Source organism: Limulus polyphemus, unplaced genomic scaffold, assembly GCF_000517525.1.
Source record: "Limulus polyphemus unplaced genomic scaffold, Limulus_polyphemus-2.1.2 Scaffold1000, whole genome shotgun sequence".
Classification (NCBI taxonomy): Eukaryota; Metazoa; Arthropoda; class Merostomata; order Xiphosura; family Limulidae; genus Limulus; species Limulus polyphemus.
This window is the reverse complement of record NW_013666610.1, coordinates 133476-155571: the sequence shown is the minus strand read 5'-3', so window position 1 is coordinate 155571 and position 22096 is coordinate 133476. Positions and strand designations below refer to the sequence as shown.

General features: G+C 33.1%; 1 protein-coding gene across 2 annotated transcripts in view; it reads right to left on the bottom strand.

Annotated features, from left to right (window-relative positions):
- Positions 1 to 4813: 4813 nt before the first annotated feature.
- The window catches only part of LOC106461624 (peripheral plasma membrane protein CASK-like), a 150347-nt gene continuing 133064 nt past the window's right edge, over positions 4814 to 22096 (bottom strand). For both annotated transcript variants that reach the window (XM_022388630.1, XM_022388631.1), the window contains 5 exons: positions 21575 to 21724; positions 21153 to 21233; positions 20352 to 20554; positions 13432 to 13512; positions 4814 to 10728 (listed from right to left, as the gene is read on the bottom strand). In XM_022388630.1, coding sequence (XP_022244338.1) covers positions 10549 to 10728; positions 13432 to 13512; positions 20352 to 20554; positions 21153 to 21233; positions 21575 to 21724 — 695 coding nt within the window. In that variant the 3' untranslated portion in view covers positions 4814 to 10548. The remainder of the gene's footprint in view (positions 10729 to 13431; positions 13513 to 20351; positions 20555 to 21152; positions 21234 to 21574; positions 21725 to 22096) is intronic.

Below are 22096 nucleotides of genomic sequence, written 5' to 3'. Positions count from 1 at the left end.
TATAGCACTCCCTCTTATACTTCTAATTAATCAAATAGTTGTAAAAGGTAATGTTCTTCTATACTAAATTCTCCAATTTCTGAGGGTTGTACTTTGTTTTGTTTGCACAGCAAGAAGTGCTCAAGCTAGGTATGAGTCTTTTAACTGCTCTTCTTACAGTTTCTTTTTCATCACATTCAGTATCGACAGATCAGAAGAATTTTTAATATCTGCATGCCTTGTTGTCATAGCTGAGAATTTAGGGTTCATGGCAGCATCATGTACTGGATCTGGACATTCTAAAAACCGACATGCTCTCACTTGACAATGAGAAAGCTTGTCTGCATTTTCATGCTGTCATCCTTGTTGGTGTTATATAGTGAAATTATATATTGCAACGTTGTGTTCTTATGTACGATCATAACTTCTTGTTCTTTAAAGTTAATCGACCATTTCAATAATAAACGATCTGCTAGAGCAGTAAATTCACAGCCATACAAATAGTAGGAAAAGTGTTTAACAAACAACATTACTGCAAGCAGTTCTTTCTCCAATTTACTTACATCGTCTAGTTCAATTTTCCAGTAACTAGAGTACAGATTTAACATTTAAAACCAGTGAGAACCTCCAATATGAATTCAGTCGTTCGTCTGTGAACTGTAAGGGAAATGCACCAACAAACATTATCATGTTCACCCAGCTGAAGTCCACAGTGGAACTAGGCATTCCTCCCTCTTTCTGACAATTACCATTGGAGACAAACAAGCACACTCTGAAAGTAGTTTTTATCCCATTCATAAACATCCACTCGTTTTCAGTGCTGGCACTATCCTTTGTGCTTTAATGAAACCTGCACAAAAGTTTTTACTGGACACACATCATCTGTATCTATGTGATGCAATGTAATTGTTGTTCAATACATTTGATCACATGGTATCATGAACATATCGATAAACATCTTGAGAAATTCATTGAGTTCATGTGTCTGCTTTAATAATTTTTGCAAATTCATTTATAAACAGGACACTTGACTGGTTCGTGTTTCTTCTGCCTCGGATACTATGCCAATCACCGTTCCAGCTGGAATCTATATAAAAGAATGACCATAATTATATACTTTTTTGAACCCATTATGGTTAGCATGGATGATTTTGTTAAGGAATTGCAGCACACGCTACACAAGCAAAACTGGTTGACAATTTGCCCAGTAGGTTTATCTTGAACATGACAATGCCTGATTCCAGATGATAGACAACTACCTTTGTATGGCACGTGACACTATCAAGGTGAATTGGAAAACAAGTCTTTCTATTTGTATAAAGCATATCACCACTCACCAGACAGTTTTTCCTAACTAGTCAAAGTGGTGGCTTTCCACAGAACTCCAGATAACTAGTAAAGTCGAGTAAGGTTCTGACTATTAAAATTCAGCCTTGAATTCATATATTATTATCAGTACGTACCATGTAATGCCCAGTCTCTAGTTTTTCAAACTAGCCACCATGATGTATGTGAGCTAACTGTTGCACTCACCCAAGTTAGCAGCCAGAAACAACTAGTTGGAGTAACTGCAGCCAGAGATCATCATAAACCATCCTGTTTCTGTTGCAGCATCTGGTGACAGTACATTTGCAAAAACAGTAACCCGATAAGCCATAGTTAAAATATAGATGCCTTCTCTTGTACTCCTTATATGCCTTTGGAATGTATTGACTGAAACTTTCATGAATTTCAACCTTCCATAACTGGTTTAAACTATATCTGTATTTAGAAAATGTTATTCATGTACATTTTCTTAATTTTTTTGTGGGGTTCTATGATGCCCGGGGCCTTGTACCTAAGACCTTGGGGAAGGGTTCTACTATTCGATTCGACTCTTTGCGTTGGATGCCCGGAGCCCAGGCATCTTTCGCCCCCCCCCCCCCCTGCACGCTACTCTCTGCATGTAATGTGGCACTTTTGCTAACTGAATGTCAAAAGATCATAAAGATGTGCTCATTCTTTCATTCAGGCATAGGCTACATACTGCAATGTTTGTTCTTAAATCTCAAGCTAGTGTGTGTGTTTCTGTATAGATTTCTTGTAAGGACACCTATTCAAACAAGTAATAAACAAACCCCTACACCTAGCTTGGCTTAAGATTGCATGTAAACTGTAGATTCGTGGGATACCTGCATTGTTTTGTTGTTTAGCACAAAACTACTCAATAGAGTATCTGCATTTTGTCCACAGCAGGGAACTGAGAACTGGGTTTTAACACTGTAAGTCCATAAACTTACCACTAATCCACTGGGAGCTTCTTTGTTTTGTAGTTAAGTGAAGAATTTCTATGTTACGTCTCTTGCTCTAGAATTCTCTTGGTCTTTGTCTTATGTACATATGTTCTATCTTTAGCCCCAGCAACTAGAAAAAAAACAAACAAAGAAGCCCACAAGCTACGTATTAGTGTGCCATTTCTTTTGGTTAATAAAGATAATATTTAATTTTTACAGTTGCGTTTGTTCATTTTCCTTCCTTTGCTGTCCGAGTTAGATTTATTCTGAGCTTATCCATCCCAAACCTGCATTACTGCAGATACTTTAGACTTATATGTCTAGTGGTTTGGGTTTGGTAGGAAAATCAAGGAAACCTTTCATGGCCATTGAGAATCATGGAAAATGTGACACGATCCCTTTTGGCATCTGTTACATAGGAACTGGCAGTTGATGTTTTTGTCAACCTTAGGGGTCGTCACAGATCATAGAGGCTATGTCAGAACTAAGTCTAACTTCTTTTTCTTTTGCTCCAGCATGTGGTTTGATCTAACCATTTCAAACCACACAACCATTGTAACTGTCTACATGAAAGACAAGATGCCCCTCAAACATATGTGGTGATGCATGGGGTCACTCAGAAAATCCTCTATAAAGTTGTCAATGAACATCTCATCACAATATATAGTAGAAAGTTTCAGGAACGTCTTTCCATGCAATATTCTTTGAGCATCCATATGGCTAACTTTTGAACTGAGTCCTGTTCTACACAAGGTCGAATCCACAACTTAACTCATTGACCAGCTTCTTTACCACCACTGTGGAGCCAAAAGTCTTCTAGCAATCTGGAGGTTGACACATCACTCATCACAAAGTATGCAATGAGACTAAGGAACACCACTGATGTCATACATGATGTAAATCAATTTGTGATAAGATGAAAAGTTCGGATAAACAACACTACAATTTCTAGAAGTGTCTGGATTAAAAAAAAAAAGTCTAAGATCCACGATAGAAAGAAAGGTCGAGTAAGTTTACTATTGTGTCAATTGTTCTTGTTTTGACTGGTATTTTTTTACCTACACAGAAGCCAACAACACAGAAGGATATATAGTACTACCTGGTCATTGAAATGAATATTCGAATCCAAAGCCTTAATAATCTCATGCTGGCGAGGTTCAACTGGTTGAGAGACCAATTCGAGGGAAATCCTATCAAAAACAAATGCTTGCAAGAAAGAGGACCTTTAGAAGTTATAAACAATATTGAGGGAGACGAATCCTTTGTAAAATAGCTCTATTAACACGCACATAAAAAGATCATGCAAACCACGTAGCAATAGAAACAGGTCAGTAAGTGATGCACCCAAAGAAACATGGAAATCTGACACTTGCTCCAGAGAAAAAAGAATCAGAAGAAGAAGGTTAGCTTCTAGTCAATAACTGAACTGAAGAAGAAAGGCAAAAAATCATCATAATCATGGCATGAAAATACTGACTTGAAGACAGGGTTGGAAGACTATGTAGATGAACTTCCATCAAAATATATTCTGAGGATCTAAAGTTTGAGCTGATAAATAAATAGAAGAAGGCCTCACTAAAAGGCCTGAAGAACGAAAAATACATGCAAAAAATCTTTGAGGAGTGCTTTTATTTCGCAAAGTATTAACTACAACCTAAATGTCAGGACAAATGGGAAGAAGTAAGAATTCTAAAATGAACACCCTGTAACAACACACTGGATCCCTAAAGCATAACAGAAATGGATTCAACAATGCATATATTACATATCTGGGGGAAAATGGGAATACGTTCAACAGAAGCTTCATCAGGACTAGTGCTGCCTGGTAAATCTTACTCTTCAGACAAAAATGGAAAAATTTGTGAATAAGAACTGGCTTGTTCATGAATAGAAGAAATTACCAATCCATTCTATTGACAGCCAAGAAAACACGATATTCGCTAGGGTCACCTCAAAAGACATGTCATGGAAGTCCCTGCACACCAGGGGAGGAATACTGAAATCAGCCTTCAATATAATTCATCATGGAAAAAAAAGATCGGACAATGTGAACATCACTACTGTCAAAAATAAATCTAAGTTATGGATAGAAAGCAGGGCTTATGTAAGAGCCCATGATTCATGCATATTAGGTCACATAAAGGTGGAAGAGTGGAGAATTATGGGTAAGTGATGCATGCTATCCAATAAGCAAAAACATTCAAATTTTGAGTTACTTTTTGCTGACAGTTTAAGTTGAAACACAACAAGGAAAGCCTTTTATTTCAGATGTAAGACTGCCTGATTTAAATTATTTCTTCACAAGTAGAGTGCATGATATGGTATATAAACTAAAATATTGTATTCTACAGATTATCATCAATGTTAAGCTTATAAGATAAACTATGATTTTTTCCCCATAAGTAGTGTATTTTATTTTTACTGGGGGGTGCTTTGATATGTTTATCACACATGTTAAATGATTTACACCTATCAATAGACCTGTTATTTAATGATTATATATATATGTGTGTGTTTCTACTTAAAACTATTTTTGAAGAACTAACACTGGACACTTTAAGTTTAATGTGATGTTTTATTTGTTCCACATTGATATCACAATAAATTATTTCAACTGCTAAAAAATATGTAGTCATATACAGGTTAATAGCTTTTCATCAATTTACTTTCTTTTCTATTGTGCAGTTATTAAGAACGTAAATGTTTTGTAAACCATTAATTCCTAAGCACATCTCCAATTTCTTTTTTACCTTCAACATAATTCACTTTAGCTAACAAAAAATACCCAAAAATGTTTTTTGAAAAGTTTGGAATCAATAAGTACAAAGTTGGAATCTTATATGTATAAAACAATGATTGCAGTAAATGAAAGAAATGAGTTGATTAGATTTTACAACAGCTATTCTGAAACGTTTAGATCAGAACACAAGCAGATCTATTAATTACTGACACAGGTTTATTTTCCTATATACTTTAAGACTCCAATCACCTTTTTTTTATAATACAAATTTATGCCTTATAAGTTTCGAACTACACATTTACCTACTTCTTATTGAGACAGGTTTAGTTCCTGTATATAAATAACTAAAAACTGACTCAACATTTGCTTACACAGTTGTATAATTATATAACTATTTGTTACTGACAATTTTATTTTCTGCATGCTTTTATGACTAAAAGCTGACCCAACATTGCTGAGTTTTATAACCATTATTTACTGACATGGGTTTATTTCTGCCATTTTTTAAGATTAAAAGTAGACACATCATTTTTTGACTCTTAGTATATAACCATTAGTTACTAACATGAGTTTATTTCTTGCAGATTTTATGATTAACAGTTGACCCATCCTTTACTTACTCAGCTATATAAGAAAATGTCACAGAAAATGTTTTATTTGAAAAGGATTTTGAGACAACGGGTTCAACTATTTGTTACTGACAAAAGTTAATTTATGTATCTTTCAAGAGTAAAAGTGGACTCATTATTTATTTATAAAGGTATACATTCACAGGTTACTGACCCAGTTATGTTTGGTAGAATTTCATTAAGGTTTAGGCCTAGGCAAGTGTGACATTTTTGTCCAATTCAATTTGTTTAATATCATAGCCATTGCCAATGATGAATAGAGCCTCCGAATAAAAAAAGTTTGTTCATTTATAAGCTGAGGCCCAAAATTAACGTTCTCAATTCAGCAAGTACATTACAGTTAATTAAAGCTTTAAAAATGTAGTAAACAGTAAATGTATAGGACTATAATTTTACCTACTACATGCTCATAGCTTTGTTCCTTTATAGTATAAATAGATAACCTAGTTATTACTGAGATAGACTTGTTTCTTGTAGGTTTTAAAACTATATGTTGGTAGTTTTATCACTATAGGTGAAAATTTATTTCTTGTATGCTCTAAAAACATATGTTATTCATTAGCTATTGTATGAAGTTAACATCCATTAAGTTTAAAGACTTACAACTGACTGATCTGCTTGTTTCTATAAATGCCAAAATGTTGGTGTCCCAGACTTTCTAAGGATAGCCATTTTTATTACTAACTGTATAATAAAAACATGTCACGGGCAAGCTATACTATCTGTTCTGTATATTGTTGTTCTGTTTACTGACTATTCTATTGATTTGTTATATAGTAATATTTTCTCTTTCTTAAACAATATGATCACCTTGTTTGTTTACATAAAGCAATTTAGTATGTCAGTAAAGTATTATCATGTCTTATAACTATAAAATCAGTACTCCTGCAAAACAAAGCAAAAGGTAAAGAATGAAGCTTGATTAATTTCAACCACAGTTTTTCCTTGTCTTCTGAACCCCTTGCAAGACTATTTATCATGAAAAAAAATTAATTTAATCCATTGTTATATGGCAGTAAGTTAGTAAGAAAATATAACTTTTGGGAAATTTAATGCATGCATACACATTCCACTGATGTATGTTTTCTCAGGTTTACTACACAGATATTCTGTTTATGTACCACTTCTGAAATGTCGTAGATACACATTCCACTGATGTAATGTTCATAAAATGCAATTCCCTTATTTTTTGTATGTTTTCTCAGGTTTACTACACAGATATTCTGTTTATGTACCACTTCTGAAATGTCATAGCTACACATTCCACTGATGTAATGTTCATAAAATGCAATTCCCTTATGTTTCACTAATGTATGTTTTCTCAGGTTTACTACACAGATATTCTGTTTATGTACCACTTCTGAAATGTCGTAGATACACATTCCACTGATGTAATGTTCATAAAATGTAATTCCCTTATGTTTCACTAATGTATGTTTTCTCAGGTTTACTACACAGATATTCTGTTTATGTACCACTTCTGAAATGTCGTAGATATACATTTCACAGATATATTGTGTATTTGAAGTGTTATAAATACATATACCACTAATATATTGTGCAACTGAAGTGTTATGAATACATGTTCCATTGATATATTGTGCATCTGAAGTATCATGGTTACATGGTTCACTGATATATTAGGTGAAATGTCTACATTATCTACTGATATACTATGTATAGAAAATGTCGTTTATGGCTACATGTCACATTAATATATTTTCCTTTCTGAATTACAATATCTAGACATTCCACTGAAGTATTACGTTCCTAAGGTGTACAGCCTAAATACCTCACAATTGTATAATATGTTTTCAGTGTATTAACTACACATTCTGCCAATTACCCATATTCACTGTTGTTGGTGTAAGATACAAAGTTAACAGATGCCTAGTCTTCTGGTAAAACTGAATATATTGAAAGTATATATATATGAGAATAAAGTAATCCATAAATAAAAGAAAAACTTTTCACCAAAATAAAACTTAAAATGATATGTTTATCAACAAATAATACTCCTTTCTCATGTCTTCTTTCTTTCTTGCATCCTTTACTTATGCCTATTAGCACCATGGTAGATGCAAATGTTTTTGCAGGGCAAAGTGTAACATTTTAACAGTTGTTAATCACATTTTCAGCTGTTTCTCTTGACACAATATATTGAATACTTCCTTGGCTTTCCTCTGTTTCCTGTTAGTTGTAAGTTATGTGCTTCTGTTGACTCATTGTTCCAAGTGACTGAACCATTTCAATCTCTGCTTTTCTATATTTTTCAGTACTGTTCTCATTCCAAGCCATTGTCAAATTATTTTGTTTATTTGGTCTGGTCTTATTGTCCACTCTACAGAGTTATCTAATTTGACATGATGTTATTATTTGTTTGATTTTCTTACTGACAGTTCATGTCTGGCATTGATATGTTAGTGTTGGTGTAAATACAATGCTTATAAGTGTTCTCTATGTTTCTAAAGGGATGTTTGTTTTATCATGTTTATCAAAATATAACTCATTCTAAATGTTTAACATATTCATCAGTAGATAGCAATCTAGAAAAGCAGTGTAATGGCACATAACAGATTTATATGTTTAGCAATACATAGATAAATACAGTATGACATGTTTAGAAGTTGGATTAACCCCACTGGACATTATGTTGACTGAAAAAATAATAACCTTGTATTATCTAGTAAAACATTTATCAACTGATAGTCTTTGTGATAAAATTAGCCTCAAACAAAATTACAATGCTGGACATCATCTCTATGAGGAAATAGATCACAAGTAATAACAAACATGGGATTTTTGTTACCAGATCATTAATGACTCATAAATACTAAATGTCCAAAACAGTCTTTGTCAGAACTAGCCCATAGTGTCCAATATAAACATTACCAGATTTAATTTCACAAATTAAATGTCTTTATGGCAAACATATATTTATCTCATCGCCACAGAGCACCTCAAGTGTGCATTCTTTGAACATCCATCTGAACACTGTCAGATTTAATTTCAGAAACCAAATGTTTTTATCACTTCACAAACATTTATCAATCTCATCGCTACAGAGCACCTAAAATGTGCAATCTTAGAACACCCATCAGAACACTGCCAGATTTAATTTCAAAAACCAAATGTTTTTATCACAAACATATATCCACCTCATCACTAAAGAGTACTTTAAGTGTACAATCTTAGAACACTAATCTGAGATGCAACTTATACGCATATACTTAAATTCTAAAATTTTCTATGTTACATAAGAACAACTGCTGTGAGAAATAAAACTCGTTGATGTGTTGTTTAACAACAAAAGAAGTTATGGCGTTTTGTTAAACCTTCTCTAGACAATGCAGCCCATCCTTCAAAGTTACTGTTTCATTACGTTGTAATTACAATACCTAACAGTACATTGTGCTCTTTGGCTATAAAGACTTCATGCAAAATGGTATTAGCACTAACTACAGAGTATACAACATATTTCTTTCCAGTATTTTTGGATCTAATGACTTACAAAATAGTCATGGAGGCTGAGCCACACGTGGCAACTGAAGTCTTCTCTGATAATCAAATGTTTTTCAGTGTTTAATACAATACAAAAAATAAATATAACTTTGGATCATGTAAGTTACAAACCACAACACGACTGATATCCAATCACCAGAACTTTGTCATAAGTATTTCTTTAACCAATTGAAATAATCTCACCAATTCATCTCTGGTAGAAACTAACTTCACACTGTTTTCTTTTTCCCTTCTTTTTTTCAAGCTGGAAAGTTTCTTGTTTAATATATGTGTTTCTACACACTTCAAGTTAGGAATTATTAATATGGTGTCTTCTTTTTTTCTAGCAATGTCTTCTATAACAATTTCATACATTTGTTTTAGAAACTAGACTCTGTAAACACTTTTTCTCTTACACCTAACATTAGTTAAAACATGAAAATCTTTTTATCAATCCAAAACCATAAAGTCGAATCTTGTATGAAAACAGTTTGTGCTTCTATATAGCCCTACTTTAAAAAGCACCATGGGTACGTATACTAGTAAAGATAAGTTAGATTAATGAAATAGAGAAGTATAAATTTTTTAAGTTGGAAAGCTTCAATTGCAGAATGAGAGAAAAATTTAATAATAATAATAATATTAAAAAAAAAAAAGCTAAAATTGTTCGATTTTCCCATGCTAAGAAATATTTGGAACTTCTGGCAACAATAGAAGAAATGCCTCATATCTGTTCTTAAAGCAAGATAATGTTTTTAGAACATGAGCAAGATCATTAGGTTGTCTGTTCATTTACCTGACAGAAACCCACTGATGTATTGTGAACTTAATCAGTTGAAGTGTACAGCTTACATACACACAACTATCCAATGTGGTGTAACATAACTATACATCCAGCTGAAAGACCGAGATGTTATGTAATCATATGGTACATCAAAATAACAGTCATCCAGTGAGATGTCCCATAATCAGTACATCTTTTAGACAGCCATATAGTAAAGTGTTCCATAATGAATACATCTACTGGACAGGCATCCAGTGAAATGTCCCATAATCAGTACATCTTTTAGACAGCCATATAGTGAGGCGTTCTATAATCAGTACATCTACTGGACAGGCATCCAGTGAAGTGTCCCATAATCAGTACATCTTTTAGACAGCCATATAGTGAGGCATTCTATAATCAGTACATCTACTGGACAGGCATCCAGTGAAGTGTCCCATAATCAGTACATCTTTTAGACAGCCATATAGTGAGGCGTTCTATAATCAGTACATCTACTGGACAGGCATCTAGTGAGATGCCCAATAATCAGTACATCTAAGGGATAGATATTCAGTGAGGTGTCCCATAGTTAGTACATCCGATGAAGAGTCCCAAAGTTGGTATACCTATTAGACAGGATCCACTAATGTAATAATATATTTAATACACCCAACTGACAGGTACCCATTGAGATGTTACATTTATATTCTCTATTGCTTTTTCCAAAGTCTCTATTGTTTCATCAATGTTGTTATTAACTATCGTCATGTCAAATAAATGACCATAAGCCTGACGAAGAAGTTCACTCTCTTTAGCAAGACGTTCCAAGCTTCCATCAGTCTGGGCATGAAAGAAACAATTCTAATTTTATCACAACAAAGTCTAGCCACTATAAAAAGAAACTGTAAAAAGAAACATATGGTAGGATGAAAACTTCTCAAATTATAATATTCATTTAATCCAACATGCATAAAAAAAATCAAAGTGATTGATTAAAAAACTGTAACAAATTAACAAGTAAGTTAAAAAAATGCTTGTAAAACATACACTGTAGCACTTCATATTTAGTATTAGTAAAAATCAATTTTCCATAGAACAGCAGTAATTTACACATTTGTAGCATGTGATAAAAAGCTTTTTGAACAAATATTTACCTCAATGCTCCTCTCTCTTTACTTTTTTGGGTAATTAATATGAAAGCCATGATTTTAAGACTACTGTTTTGTAGAAACCATATTTTAATAAAGAATTGTAATACTTAAACTTCTAAAAGCTAATTCACGAAAGAGGGACTATTATCTAAGACTAAATTACCAAAACAAATTAACAAAATAATACAATACTGCTGCTTCATAAGACTTAACAGAACAATCTGTAAGAGGCATTTACAGAATCTTGTCTTTTTGTGGATGAATTCTTAATAACTTTCCTTCTTTTGTGTGCTCATCATTAAACATAACACAATTAGTACATTAATAATTTTCCACCTGCTTTCTGCTAAACCTATCACAAATTTCCAATAGTTAGCATCTTCCTCATTTGTTATGGTATTGATAAAAGCTCCTACACTTTAACGTCTGATTCTTCTTAAAGATGAAGTCCTCCTAATGTACTTTATTAACAGGTTTTAGGCAACTGTTTTAAATGATATTTTGAGCAATTTTTCTATACCATTTGTCACTATGCCACATACACATAAGCACTTTACACTATAAATTTTCAGATTAGCAGTATCCTTGATTTAACAACAAGTGGCAGGGTGTAATTCAAACCAAGGGCATGATATCAATATTGCATGGCAATACTGGTGCACCACCAACTTTAAGAGACTGTGCTATGCATTACCAATATATTTTGGCCTGTTCCTGAAACTGTTCCATTACTGGAATGCTGTGTTAGCATATTTCCATTCCCTCAATAGCCCAATGCAACTATGAAAGTTCTCTCTCTATGTTACTGTAAAAGTATATTAGTCATACGTGTGTTTCTCGGAACTGTCATTGGCTGACGTAGTAGTCTATCTACAATTTTAGCCAATGAGGAAGCTTCTTATCATTCCTAAACATTTTCGTCCAAAAGCAGTCAACAAAGCAGGGAGAAATTTAGTTTTATAGTTCATTTATCTGTTGCTAAAGTGTGAAGTTTTATCATATACGACTTTTTAAAATTATTAATTCATGACAATATATTTGACTTTTGTGATACTTCCTTTTAATTTATGGTATTAATTTTGTTTTGTTTGTAATGAAGCACAAAGCTACACAATGGGCTATCTGTGTTCTGCCCACCACGGGTATCGAAACCCGGATTCTAGCGTTGTAAGTCTGCTGACATACTGCTGTGCCACTGGGGGGGGGCTTTATGGTATTAATCAGTACTTCGTGTTTACGAAGTATATTTAACAACTTAAATTTATTTTTAGGCAGAATAAAAGTAATATTGTTTTTTAGATTCAGAAAAAACTTTGTTTTTTCATTAATGTTGTTGATTTCAGCCTTGAACAATTTAGAAGCACACTGAGATAAGAATATCAGTTTCACCTGAACATATTTTATGCCAAGGACAGCCTCAGATTTCATATTAGAACACCTTAAATCTCTCTAGTTTCCACATCAACTTAGTTTTTCTCAACAAGGATGCAGCTCATTTTCTGGTGCACCACCAACTTATGGAGATACTATGTACCACTAAATCCATATACAGTATATTTAATTAGCTATACTCATTATTAAGTTGATTTTTATTTTTAACCACAGTAGGTAACTTGCTGTGATCAGAAGTTAATATTAAAGTTACTACATTCAGCATACAACAGTATGCAGAATTATTATGTGGCATAGTTTATGTGATCTTATTTGCCATGGTTTTACAACTTCATTCCTGCTCATATTTATAGCCCCATACATGCAAATAAAATTTTTTTTATTCTACTTTCATTAACAGTATTGATTAGAATGTTTAATATATCTATTTTTTATCATCATATTTTTACTATAGCGATTATTTTGCATTATTAACTTAGTACATGGATTAAGGACTAAAACTAAATCTCCCAGGCCAACAGAAACTTGCAAGACATTACAAGGTTAATGGCCAAAATTATAATTGACAGCAAGGGAACCCAACTAATGAAAAAATGTGTTTTAATATTTAATTAGCTGTACTTATTACTGATTTGTTTTTATTTTTGACCTAAGTGGGTAGCTTGTTCTGATCAGAAGTTAATATTAATATTACCACATTCAGAATACAATCCTCTACACATTAATCATGTGGTACAGTTTATAACACCTCATTTGCCATGGTTTTACATTAATTCCTGTTCATATTTAAAGCACCATGTTAACAGTTCTATTATTCAGCTAATGCTTTCACTAATCTTGAATATACTTTCAACTTAATGCCTAATGTAATATTTGATTTAATGTAAAAATATACAGAAGTGTAAAATTGCATGAATAATTAACAATATAAATATTATTTACTGGTAAGAAATCAATCTCTTCATGCTGTACAAAAACAACAGATAAATACAGTACTTACATCAGTCATTGTAGATAAAGATGGTGCTGCAATGAAGACTACATAAGGTGTGTATTCTGCTGTTCTCAAGATTTTTAAAGCCTGTGAATAAAGAAATTGAAATACGATGATAATTCTGAAAGTGAAAGAAAAAATACTGCAATTCTCATAAAATTCTTTATTTTAGTTCTTTTTTATTTTGAAGTCAATGAGTATATTTTGGATGTAACACCTTACCCTCACTAGTAATAGAGGTTTGTAATTTATTATTGGTCTTTAGCTAATCATTTGCCAATCAGTTTCAAATCAAGTCTGGTTCATGATCTAAGTACTTATTACATGATTTTTCAGGAATACAATAATTCTTTCTGATTGTGGAAATTTCCAAATATTCTCTTCTTCCAATAAGAATGTAGTATGCCATATCCCTAAGGACATTAAATTATTAACTTGTTTAATTTTGTACATTTCAAGCATATGTATTAACTGAAGGATATTTACATTTATTTATTCTTAATACATTGCAGCATCTAGTGTTAAGGATGTCAAAGTTTGGTAAAGTAATAACCATGTCTTTATACTAGCTTAACCATTTGCAGATGTATTCTATTTTCACTAGGTGAACATTTGTACTTAACTTACAATCAAAACTCAATACTGTAAGAGCTAACATTATTCTGTAAAGTAATTTAAATTTGATAGGACCATCACATGGGAGCACAGTAATCTTTAGGTCAAACCTAGCTTAAAAAAACTAGAGATTTGGGAATAAAGTATACAAAAGGATGAGTGCAGTGATTTTACACAGGTACAATGAAGAGGACAATACATGTTGGAGTCAAAACAAGCACCCTCGGTAACAAAGGTTAAAGACTGATCACTAAAATGGCAGAATGTTGCATTGTGATAAAGTCAGAGAAGAACAAAAAAAAAATGAACTGCATCAATAGAAATGGGAGATAAAGGAAAACTGTATTAAATCAAAGAAAAACCAACATCTAATAGAAAATAAAGATTAGTCTCTATGTATGATCAACAGAAGTTAAAAGATTAATATGCAGGTAAGACTTCAATAACATTTTCTGGCTCCTTCAAAACTGAAATAAATTTTCTCTCTCTTCAAGGTCAGAAAGAATCTAATTTTAGGGTGTCAAAACAACTTTCACAGAACACTTCTCTCTGTAGCTGACCAATCAGAAAACAGGCAATGGATCTGACAAAAGCCATGCATGAAGACGGATTGTGGTGAGATCTGAATGAATAATGTCTGTCCGAGGTTGATGATGTAGAGACCGAGGCAGGGGTAAGGGTAGGTAAGGTTGTACAAATCTGAGCAGTGGGAACCATGGAGGTGACCAATATGGAACCACCAGTAGGACTAGACTTGGAGTGGTTTGGATTAGGGATAGAACTCTGAAAAAGAGTCAAACAGGTGGGTAAGCATAGATGTGAAGACCCCCTCCAATCTTGACTGAATATATCCATCCCCAGAGTCAGCAGGTGTGGAATGGGAAACCAAAAGGAGGGAGTTTGGTGTACCAGTGGGTGGGAGAAGCACATAGGAGGTGTCCCCAGCTGGTAACACACCCACTGAAAAATTTGTGAAACTAGGGACCACTCAGTGGGGAGAATCTTGTAAGGACAAGATAATTGATCTGCAATCAGATTCAGGGTGCCAGGAACATAGCAAACTAAGACCACAATGCGATAACTGTTGGCCCAGAAAAGCACATCCAGGGTCTGAAAACACAGAGATCTGGAATTGATCCACCCCTGCTTGGTGATACAAGTGACCACTGTGGGATTGTTGGAGAGTACTATAACCACCCTCTCCCACAGGAGAGGAAGGAAGTGAGGCAAATCTTGATGATCCACTATAAGCTCGAAAATGATGATATGGAGAGAAGACTCCTTGATCGACCAGAGACTGGAAATCTCCAGGGAGACAAGGTAAGCACCCTAATGCTCCAAAGATGAGTCAATGAAGAGATGTAAATCTGAACAAGGCAGAGGAAGCAATGCCCCATTGTGGTCTCATATCTGTCTAACCACCAAGCCAGGTAGGCTCTGGTCAGGGAATAAAGGGTAAAAGGGAAGTCTAAGGAATCCAAGTAGAAATTCCACTGATCTAGGAGTTCCCACAGAAGGGAACACACATACATATATGAACACAACTGATGGGAATGAAATCTTCCAGGGAAGTCCACGTCCCCAAAAGAGATAGAACCTCTTGAGCCGTGAGCTGAGGGCCTTGCAAGCTGCTTATTCCATATTCTGAAGTCGAGGAGGAGAAAGCTGGACCCAAATCAGGGAGAAATGAAGAAAATTCCTAAAGAAACTGGGAATTGAATGGGGGGGGGGGTAATAACAGACTTCTCCTTTTCATCCAGAATCCTACCTATACTGCTTCTTGCTTCTGGATTGTGAATGGGAAGAAGCGAGCAGGAGCCATTTATCCATGTAATGATGACTGCAAAGACACACTGAGTGAAGATGTCGGGCAAGAGTTTATGCCACACAACAAAACACTTAAAGAGCAGAGGTTAGTTCAAATGGCAGGGACTTAAACTGAAACACTCGACTTCAAGCAATAAATAACTATTGATGATGTGGGTACTGTGGGGATGAACCCTGAATTGTAGATTACGAGGAGAAAAGTTGGTTTCTAGTATCAAGAATGTAGGAAAAGGAGCCGAAGCAAAGCTCATCCCTACAAACAGGAAAAAAACAAACACATCAGCATGTAGCAAAGTAAAAAGAAATAAAAATTTAAGTCCTACACTGATGAAAATTAGGATTATAAGGAACATACTTAACAATTATGAAAACAATTACCCAAATAAAACAATGAATCAGATGTTACTAGCAGTAATAATATGTAATGTACAAACTATCCAAACATACCTTGTGAACAAAGGACTGATGAATATCAAACTGACAAACCATCCAAATTTACCTATTCCACAAAGTATGGAATAACAATGAACGTGCAAGCCGACTACAATTATCAAAAAAACAAAGTGATAATGAAAATCTAACTTACAATTCATCTAAGTTAATTTAGACTACAAAGGACACATACACAAGTCCAACACTGACAGTAATTAGGATTATAAGACACATATCTAAAAATGGCAAGAAAAAAAATAGACAGATGAAGCAATGAATCAGATGTGGCTAGTAATAACTATATATAACATCCAAACTATCTAAACATACCTAGTTAAAGTACTTATTAATATCAAACTGAAAAAACCTTGAAATGTACAGAATCTAAAAAGTACCTAATATTAACGAACATGCAAAACAACTAAAATTGCCAAGAAAAACAAAGTAATAATCAATATCTAATTTATAGTTTAACTAAATTAACTTAGACAACAAAGGACACATAAATACCTAACTTACCAAAGTCCGAGCACTGATGATGTGAAATACCTAATTCTCCCATGTGTAAAGAAGGACAAAGCCACCCAAAGTGCATATGAACTGTGCCTACTACAGGTATATCCACCAGGTGTGAAGTGTATAAGTCCAGAAACTTACCACAGATCCACTGGGAGAACTGAAAGCAATAGGAAAAAAGGAGGAGAAGAACAAACATTCACCAAAACAGGAACAGGAAAATGAAATCACCCTCGTCTCAAATATACAGCAAAACCAGAATATATGTTGACCTGATTAACAAGCTGTAAAAATGTGGAAGGGGAAACTCATGAGGAGGTGTAGAATGTGAGAGACCAAAATAAGAAGGTGTTGTAAAAGGAGAGTCCAAATAGTCTTCTCCTTGATTGTATTCTTCCTCAGGAACATTGTCAAGTTGAAAAGAAGAAATCGCTGGCCGAACATACGAATCTAGCTCCCTGCAAATTGAGGCCTGTGCCTCCTCTTCAGATAGAGTCGAACATGATTCTTGGGAAGTTATATCAGTAGCTTTTCGACTGTAATGGGAATTTCTGTACTTAATACATTGAATCGTGAATTCATACTAAGTTCGTTTATAATTCGGTAAAAAAAAACAAATGGAAATAAAAATTGTTGAAACAACTGAATGCAAACCCAGTAAAATAAAAATGTTGAAAAAAAAAACATTTGAAATGGTAAAGAAGCAAAACCATAATCGGTATCCACATGCAAAAAAAAAACACTTGTCTAAACAATGCTGTGCCAATCAAGAAAGTGAGGATTGAGCGGGAATAGCAGAGGGAGCTAGCTGCACCAACATAGGTGGCACTATTGGTGGAGAGTAGTCACATGATATGTACACGTTAAAAAATGGCATGAAACTGATTGGGCACATAGATTGGTGTGCTGAGTACAAAACTTTTTAGCAACGTTTAGAGGACAGAAAGAAGATTGAGATATAGCTTTTTGTGAAATAAGGTAATACCATATCAGAACTATATCTGCTATATCCAGGGCTGATCAGACTTTTTGATCAACACCAGGGTTCTTCAGGCCAGATGATATAAGACATACTATACTTATATTAGCAAATTGATCGACAACTACTGTTAAGGTGTGAACTGGGTTAAGTTTTCATCAAATTTATTTACCTCACAACATGGGTATAGACTTTAAGGCTACCTAAATTTTATTTGGATTTGACCTGATAAAATCAGAGAATCTTGTAGGTAATTTTATGTTTGTTTTTAATTTGTAAATATAAATGTTTTTTTAAGTTAAAGGATAATTACTTTTATATTACAAAAACTGTGTATATACGAGGAATATATTAAATATACAGTGCAGATTTAGACAAGATAAATTACATTCCACCATGTGATACAACATATACAAACAAATTAATATAGTTTAATTTTACTTTTATCAGATCATCATATAATTTACTGGATTGATGATTTTCTCTAGGAATGTCACAAGAAGACTAATTTTTTTTAATTGCATTAATAAACACTGGATTCATTTTAAACAATCATTATCTTTAATAGGAATGACATTAATTTTACATATGAATAGTGATTTAGAGATTATGATTTCATACCAGTTAAATTTCAAAATGGCATTTTTACAAACTTCATATTAAAAATATTAAGTTATGTTTTTTCACAAATTCATTTAGTAAACAAAGATTATAAAATTTCACATTAATTCATTTACTAAAAGAAACTGACATGCAAACTAACACAAATACAGTATAAAGTATTAGTAACCAGAAAACACAGGTGGACAATAAACTGACAAAAAAGAAACTTGGGAAACTTGGTAATTTATTCATTCACATGACTGCATCCAAAACACCCTGAATGTCCACTGTGAACCTCAATGTCAGGAGTGTATACAGTTAATCAGCCACAATAACCTAGCCAGAAAGTTTCCCTAATAAGATCCAAACATTTCTTGGATATCAAGGGAAGTGCAACAACATGGCTTCCATCAACTAAGTGGGATGTGAAAGAGTGATACAATATATTTTACAAAGTAACAACTCTATCAAATCTGATAATTATTAGACATTTCATACAAGATTGAAAACCATTATCTATAAAGAACTGAGAAATGAATACTACTAGTAAGAAGCTATTAAGAAGAAGAGTACAAGTAATGAGCTTTCATAAGACATTATCTTAACTTTTCAACTTGGAATCAAAATGCATGGTCTACTTTTTTGTTCTACTCTGGTCCTAAAACAAGCAAGTATGAAAAACTACAATCTTACACGTTAAGTAAAAAGAAAAATCATTCAAAGACTGACCAGAATTATTAACATCAAAACCACCATGATCTGAGTTCATATCCTCTGAAGATGATACAGCAAGATATCCATATTAACATAGCAAACAATTTCATTAATAGCACAGTAGGTACCTATTGTATATACTTGATACAGAATGAAAGTGTTGTGTAACATGTCACATACAAAACAATAAGAAAAGCTTATGATACAAAGGAATGAAAAGCAAAAGCTACTACTTATGTGCATCTCAACTATTATGTTATGAACAAAATTTTATGAATTCTTACCACTTAAGTTCTAGAAGAATATTTCTTGTTTTTACAAAATTATTCAAACTAGATTATTTTTTCAGTGAACCAGTACATTAATTATAGTAGTCAGATAATCCATAATACCAAAAACCTCTCATTAGTACATTTATTCCTTATATATATATATACATACACACACATACAATTAAACTCACATAGTGTGCTTTATTAAGAAAAGGCAAAATACTTATTTGTTTTGTATGTAAAAAGTTATCAAACTTTATAAGGATGATTTACAAATGCAAGTAAAATGGCATATCATCACAGTTGCAAGCTGTAGTGCCACAAGCAACGTGTTTAGCATCTATATTTCTTGTTGACAGTGAAGATTTATAACTGGAAAAATATGCATTACCCTTTCCAAAGAAGAATAACAAGATTGTTAAATGATTTAGAATCAAAGAACAGAAGACTTCAAAGTGAGATTTCTATGTTCTTCATGGATACAGAAAAACCTTACACGGTAGCAGAGTGATTAGAGTAAGAAAGAACACCAAAACCATACTAGCTGAAATGATAAACAAGAATGTGATGTTGATGAAAGCTCACAGAAGCTTGAGCCCCACCTTGAAATCAATGACTGATATACCTATTAAGCCAACACTGCAGCTTTAATAGACTTTTGTGCTTTTGATCTACTTAAATATTGTCCTTAGAGTTGACATCCACATATGGTGGAAGGGTTGGGTTGTGGAAAATGTCAAGCATATGGTCTAAGACTGGCTTTTCCATCCTTCACAGAAGTTTGTTACATTAGAAATTGAAGCATCAGGCAGGAATGCATAATCATGGCCACCAGACTGAACATAACTTAGATTGAAGGAAGTAGTTCCAATGGCATTATGGAACCTGAAACATCATTTTCACAAAGTGCAATTAACCTTCAGTGTGTGTAACATTATTCTATTTTTAAGAAACTTTTTCTCAGTCACCTGTGGTTCTACATCAAGGATAGCTATCTTTTCTTCCTGATGAATTCTTCTTATTGTTTCTAGCTTTGTGCCATACATTGCATCATCATGGGTGCCATACTCCAAGTATTCATTACCTGCAATGTCAGCCATCATTTCATCATTAGAAACAAAGAAATAATTCTTTCCATTTTCTTCAACTTTTCTTGGAGGTCTTGTGGTGTCTAAAAAAGTCAAACAAACTATATAAAAATCAACAAAGATGTATCTTACAAGAATTTCAAAAGAAAAACACAACATAAATATTTTTAGTTACTGAATTGAGAAATGCAGCTTGTCAAGAAACATAGTTTCTGATGTTGGTTTTCCATACAAGTGAGATTTAAAAGCTGTGTTTGAGCTTTTACAATAGCCATAACCATAAAATAAAATACAGTGAAATATCAGAAGAAAAGTTTTTTTTGAATGACAAGTATTTTTCAGTAATTATTATAACACAGGCAATAGTCTATTTTTCATGATATGGTTTGTACTTCAAAATAATCAACTAATTACAATAAAAATTAAAACAATGTTTTTTCTATATTTTTGAGAATGAAAAACCCATTTAACATTAGTGTATATTTTTCACCCTCATAATTAAACCTATTCTGATAATATAAGTTTCAAAATATATATTTACAGTTATTCAAGCCAAAGTAATCTTTAGGATAGTCAGTTATAAGTGTTCTATATAAGCTTTCATAATCTGCTTACATTCTCTTTCATTCAAAACATGAAAGTTTTGCAATAACTTAAGAAAATACATGCAGGAACACTTACGTGGAATGGGATATGCATATTTGTTTGGATGATTGGCTATCAATGTGTTCTTAATGTGTCTCCTACCCACACCATGAGCACCTATGGGAAACCAAAATACAAAAATGGATATATATATATATATAAATAAATACACACAAAAATCACAAATAGTATAAGATTGTCCTAGTAAATCTATATTGCTGTGGAAAATCTTTTTGTTTTCTATAATCACTGAATAGATAAATCTGTCTCTCTCTCTTGCAGAAACACATGTGTCAAAGCCATGCAAGTTCATAAACCTTTTAATAATTGCATTATATATATTTTATGTATATTCTGTAGTAGAACCTTCACTAATTGCATTTTTCAGCAGAAATATAGTGATCAAATGTTCTTGTAAACTGTTTACAATTAAATGTGATAAAAAATTCAAAACTTACCTAAAAGTACCAAAGTTTTGCGTTTGAAAGCTGGAAGCTTAACAACTTCTTCATAAGTTACTAAATCTAGCTGATCAAAAATGGCATTATGTTTTGCTAGATACTTGTCTTTATAGTGTTTCTTTTTCCTCCCAAATATTGAGCAATTTACTGTCAAAAGAAAAAGATGAAATTAGTAAGAACTACTATACAATAATGCTGCAGAAAGTATAGAAATTCTAAGATGTACTAGGTAAACACTCACTTAATAAGTGCAGTGTGTAGTGAGATACGACACACACACAAGAAGCATGGTGTAAAATTAGAAAGGGAAACTGAATACTAATGCACACAGTAAATAATAAACATGTCAATAACTGCATTGTACAATAAAGTAAAATGTATACACACACTAAAAAAGCATGATGTAAAATCAGAAACAAGGAGTGTCTATTTCTGCATACACTAAGGAACAAACTAACTAAGAAATAACAACTCTAAAAAGTACAAACAGATACAGAAACAGATACAAATATACTAAGT